The 5,708-nt window shown below is 42.6% G+C and overlaps 1 protein-coding gene across 1 annotated transcript in view; it reads left to right on the top strand.

Annotated features, from left to right (window-relative positions):
* The window catches only part of ANO1 (anoctamin 1, calcium activated chloride channel), a 45,782-nt gene that overhangs the window by 15,192 nt on the left and 24,882 nt on the right, over positions 1-5,708 (top strand). The window contains exons 7-9 of the mRNA XM_010293922.1: positions 467-522; positions 2,096-2,137; positions 5,638-5,702. Of these exons, the coding sequence (XP_010292224.1) occupies positions 467-522; positions 2,096-2,137; positions 5,638-5,702 (163 nt within the window). The remainder of the gene's footprint in view (positions 1-466; positions 523-2,095; positions 2,138-5,637; positions 5,703-5,708) is intronic.

Below are 5,708 nucleotides of genomic sequence, written 5' to 3'. Positions count from 1 at the left end.
TTCCCTACAATTTCTCTAATCAATCTGAAATCTGAATTCAAAACTTTGTGTGGATGGTGCGTGCGTATGCGTGTTCCCGTATGCCATCAATTCCAGCCATATTCTTCTTGTGATCGAGCCTTCTGCTACACACTTTCAAATCTGCAGGCTTGCCCTTAAATCAAACTGACTTTTCAGAAAATGTAATTTATTTTAATGACTAATTTCAAATCATTGGCTTCTAATTCTTGATTCTCAAATATATATGACTTCCTCTTGCTCTCTGCAGTTTTCCATTTCATAAAATGAGTCATGTTTAATAACCTATATGATTAAAAATGAAACAACATGGAAAGGAATGCGATGGCAGAAAAATCATTATCTGACCAAATGACTGTTATTTTGAGGGAAATCTCCAGGAAGGATGATAAAGTGAGACTGTCTAACCTAGAAATTGTAAATAACTATTATGTTTTTATTTTTCAAGGGATCACCAGTCTGCTTGCCAATGGAGTTTACAGTGCTGCATATCCTTTGCATGATGTAAGTAATCTTGCAATATGTTTTACATGTCTACTATCTGACACCAAGAAATCCTTAAGGTGTTACTTTTAATAGCATCACCCCAAACATGACTGTTTCGGATCCTGACTTCCTGCTCACTTGTAGCACGACTGCAGTAACTTCTGCAGGTTGTTTCCATCACTCTGCTTGCTTTTAATGAATTCCCCGCTTCTGTTCTACCTTTGATCATTAGTGACATTTGAACGTAACGTTAGAAGAGTTGTTTCGGTGGCTTAGCAAGCAAAATGCTTCTGTTATTTTCTGAGCTTCTGCTTCCGAGATCCCTGGCGCCAGTGCTAGGAAACATATTTATTCCTGGGGCACCAAGTGGTTAGTTCCCTCATCCACATCTCCCCGGCATCCCCCCTGCAAGTACAGAGATGTAAGTAGCTGTGTGTCTATGCGGTTGGTTGCCACCGGAGAAAAAACCACAAGGAAGAATTTGAAGTCCATGGGACTGGATGTGACTGCAGACCGTGCTACCGGTGAAATCTGCCTTTGAGCAGTTCAGTAAGATGTCCAGATCAAGTAAGATTCAGTAAGATGTCAAGAGTGTGTTCAACTATAGCGTTCATCAAGAGGACTGGAGAGAGGCAGGGAGTTTTGGTGGCCCTTATACCTGAGCTGGGGATCCCCATCCTGCCGGAGGTGCACAGCAGTTGGATGCTGATGGCATTTTTACTTAGAGGTTCAAGGTACAATGAGAACTGACAAACATGCACCCTTAGCTAGACCCTTACAGAAAGGCTTGACAGATGTGAAGGGGACATGGCAGTCGTGCTGCTCATGACGCGCTGGCCCTGTGAGCATACCCGGGCTGTCGAGCCTGGTGCCGGTTTTCCAGCATGGCATGTGGACATGAAGTGTGTCTTCCCAGTTTTCTGCTCCCCTCACTCGCACTGGTTTTACATGGGACTGCGAGCGTATTATCTCGGTGTAACCGCGACCAAAACAGCCTCTTTATCTGCCTGATGTTTATCATAAATGTCAGGCACCCTTAAACTACAGCAATATCGCTTAGAAATCCAGAAAGGTTAAATAAACTTCTCTGCATGTACTTGTCTCACGTCTTCAGACAGCTACTGATAGTCCTGTATATAAGTTATTTATTGTCTTAGTTTACTCCTTTATCCGTATTTAAAAATAGTTCCAAATGAAAACCTCAAATCTAATCAGCCTTGAGTGTTTGGAGAGCCTGGATAGGGATCAGCTCTCTCATCTGGTCTCTTCTCTTTCAAGTGGACTGAGCTGAACCCCAAATACCATGGCAATACCGCATCCTTTCCCTTGACATTTTTAGGCCACCTTTATCACTTATTCATTCCTTTTCCCCCGGTGACAGACATTATTACTCTTTCTTAATGTTCCTGACAACAGAAGACAAAGTGTGCTATGACAAATGAACTCCTAAAATACAGCATTATTTTACAGATTGCTTTTTCTGGTTTTGATGCATTAAGTGAGTGGGATACATGGGTATGCGAGATGCATAGCAGGTCTGGCTGCAACTTGCTGAATGACTCAGATTTTCTTTTTTTTTTTTTTTTTAAAGGGTGACTATGAAGGTGAAAACGTTGAACCAAATGACAGAAAAGTAAGTTGATAGAAAGGGGGTTTAACACATTCGCCAGAGTCCCAGCCTGAAGAGTCACCTCTTTGAATTTGAACATTTGCCAAGAGTTCACAGAAAATACTGCAAAAAAGGCACTAAATGCCAAGCAGCAGAAGTCCAGAAGTACTTTCCAGTGTCTAAATTTGCCCAAATGTGGAATGAAGTATGGATACGTATAGATTACCAAGCTTGATAATGATACATTTCTTGCCGTGTTGTTAAGAGTGTAGACAGCATTCACAGTTCCGAAGTTCAGGTGGTGTAATTTCAGGCCAGCTCTGACGCGAATATGCTCAGTCATATTCCGGTACCCGTATCTGACATAAATCCTGCTTCGCTTGGCGGCGAGCTCCGGTCTCAGTGCTGCAACCTCTGCTGAATTAACGTGCTGCTATCTGGATCCGAGGATTGAGGATGAGAATCGGTGGGGGAGGAGGGAGGCGGTTGAAAACATAAACGTAAAAGTTATTGTGAAAGATAAAGGCCGAATATTTACGAGAAATGAGACATTCTCAGCAAAGCTTTAAGGTGCGCTCTTCAGCCAGCGACTGCCCTGTGGATGCATACTGATGCGTTGCGTTACTTTTCACGTAAGTCTGTGGTTTAGATTGTGGTTTTATTGCCTGTATACGGAAAGGCATTTGTTCATTGTAGTAAAGCGAGTGGGAATTAGTCTGAGGAAACATTTTCCATAAGAAAAAGCAAATTTTTCACCCTTTGCGGAAATGTTGATTTCTTAAACTCAGAGCACAATTACTACAAACTCTCAGTCACGCGCCCCTACAGAAGATAGGCTTCTTTTCCACGTATCAGGCAAAACCTGAAGTACGGAGGTTACGACCAGCTCTCTCAGGAGAAGCTACTAAATTTGGGTGCCGTATATGTCGGTCGTTCAGACTTGAAACTACGCCTTTCCGATTTGTTTCACAGTCACATCTCTAGAGAAATCCTCTGGACCAGCGTGGGCTCAGGTCGTAGGAAAAGCAGATCTAAAGCCTTCCAAGTTGGTCATATAAAAATAGGTACCCAAAATTAAAGGTCTGCTGGGCCTTAAGGTGCAAATGGCTCATCAAAAGACAGCGGCTGTTATTTCTCCCCCTCTATTGACTTGTGGTAAAAACACCACGTACCTGTCATTTCATTATTAAGCAACACATTGTTCAACCAAAAATAGGATGAAAGTCCATGCTTTCTCACAGCGTCTGGATTATCATCTTTATTACTAACTTTTCAAACCTCACAAATTCACTCATTTCACAAGTTCGCTGTGCGTTCGGAAATGTTTACCTTGGCTTTTGACTTCTAGTTCCCTCAAATTATCTTTTGGTGTGTTTTGGCATGTATCTTCTGGTTTCTTGAAGCTTTCTTTCATCTAATGCAGTGCTAGGCCAGGCTTGTGCTTTTTTTAACAACAAAATTAAAGATTTGAGGCATAGAAATGAAGTAAATATTTAGGGCTAGTGTGCTGATCTCCTCTAATCACGTCTTTGAAGCTGTGCTTTGAATATCAGGCTGATAAATGTCAGGATAAATGAGATAATTAATTTGTACTTTAACACAAATTTGGTTTGAAGTGCTGTACAAAACTGAAACACGGCACTGATGCAAAGTCTCCTTAGCTTAGTATTTTCCTGATATGCCTGACCAGCTTAGATCACAGAAAAGGAACCTAATTTCCAGCACAAACTTAGCTTGTAAAAATGAAACAAAAAATAATAAAAGGAAGGGTCTTAGTGCACGTGGATGTTGAGGTGTCCCCGAGTCATTAATTGTTTCCCAGACATAGGCAGCTGGCCTTAAACTTTTGGAAATGTGATTGAAAGATACATATAGCACAATAAAAATAAAATTTGCAAGAACGTTGCTGTTAAATAAAGGCCTGACTTTAGGTTTCAGTTTCTGCTCTCGCTATGGTAAAGAAACTAATAAAGATTAATGATTTTGGGTTGCAGAGGGGAAAATCCACAGTCCACTTATATGTTTTGACATCATATTTCTGTAAAACTAAAGAAGCTGTATTTTTTGAATGGCTTGAACCATTTGCATGAGAAGTACAGCAGTTGAGCTTGGAAAGTTTGTGTTAATGATTTGGCAAGAGAATTGCAAAACTGCTCTAGAAACACCGTTCGCTGCATGACTTCTCTGCGACAAAACGCGCGAAGGAGGAGCGGGTACGGGCAGCGGCGGGACTGCCAGTCTGCCCTTCCTTGCTTGGCTGCGTTTCACTGGAGAGATGTAGAAGGCCAACATCTGTCAAGTTTCTCATGATAAAAGAGCCCACGGATTTAAGCAATAACATCCTGTTTGGTCTGTTCTTCTATGAACAAGATTAATAACGTTGCCCCGGCTGTAATAACTGGTTTTGGTCTCGGCTCCCCGTTGCAGTTTCTTCCGCAGCTGAGCCGGCCGTGCAGCCCTCGCCCGCCAATGCAGGTTTGCGCAGCCAAGATCTGAAATTTTCTGCCTTTTTTACCCGATGCTCGATGAAAAGAAATACCTCGGCAATAATCAGCTCACGCTCTTGCATTTGAGGGAAAAGGAAAACGATGATGATGTTGCCAGATGGGTTAACGAAAGCAGAAGTGACCATTAAGGCATCTCCTTGAAATACCAGCAGTTGGTCCAGGAACGTCCTGCTGCCCAGTTCACGTCACGGGGCTGAAGGGGGGAGAGCAGCAGTAAAGGGAGACCCGACTTCACAAGCAGATGTAAAGCTTCTCTCGCCCTTGTCCCACAGAGGAGGTGACGGCTGGGTGGCCAGTGGGCACACCTCGTCTTCTCCAGTATGTTTTGTACACACGCCCATTTCTTGTTCACTCGCTTAGCTGAACTGAATGAAGAAAAAAAATCAGATCTAAGAAGCGCTATTTATATATTTTACAAAGTAAAAGGTAAGCTGAATGTCTCAGAGGAACCTATTCTTGTGAGGGATTCAATTTTATAAATCACTAATGGGGACCATTGTTTTCCTTGGCCTGTATCCTAACCAAAAGGATGAGAGGAAATCATCGTGTTCTTTTAGTTTAAAGCTGAAAAACTCCTAAACGCAGCCTTTGAGGCACCTCTGCACAGCACCTCTTGATGGATGCTGGGTATTGTAGTTAGTATAGTGGAAACAAACCAGTTTATTTTTTTTCCGTCTTGTAACTCAACGCATATTCCTCTTTCACGTCCATTCTGCTAGATACCTACAGATCACAAAATCAGGACTGCTCTCCCTGTCCCCGCTATAGCTGGCCATCAGTCCAGTTGCCGAAAAGCCTTTTAATGTACTAGAATTCATCGCTATATTACAACATGCCAAATCATCAGCTTTGTTTTTAATACTTAATGCAGACTGGGTGTAGTGGCAGATTATGGGTTGAAACCACAAAGCGGTGAGACCGGATCCACGGCATGAGCTCTGCGGTTTGCTGGGACCGAAGGAAAAAACACTCATGTTCGCGGTGCTTTAGCTTTCGCCTTGCCTTTCTGTTTTACAGCTCCTGTGTGAGGAGTGGGCGAGCTACGGAGTCTTTTACAAATATCAGCCAATTGACCTGGTGAGGTGAGA

The sequence above is a fragment of the Phaethon lepturus genome, unplaced genomic scaffold (genome assembly GCF_000687285.1).
Source record: "Phaethon lepturus isolate BGI_N335 unplaced genomic scaffold, ASM68728v1 scaffold9779, whole genome shotgun sequence".
NCBI lineage: Eukaryota > Metazoa > Chordata > Aves > Phaethontiformes > Phaethontidae > Phaethon > Phaethon lepturus.
Note: the sequence above shows the minus strand (reverse complement) of the source record. Positions and strands in the feature narration are given on the sequence as shown.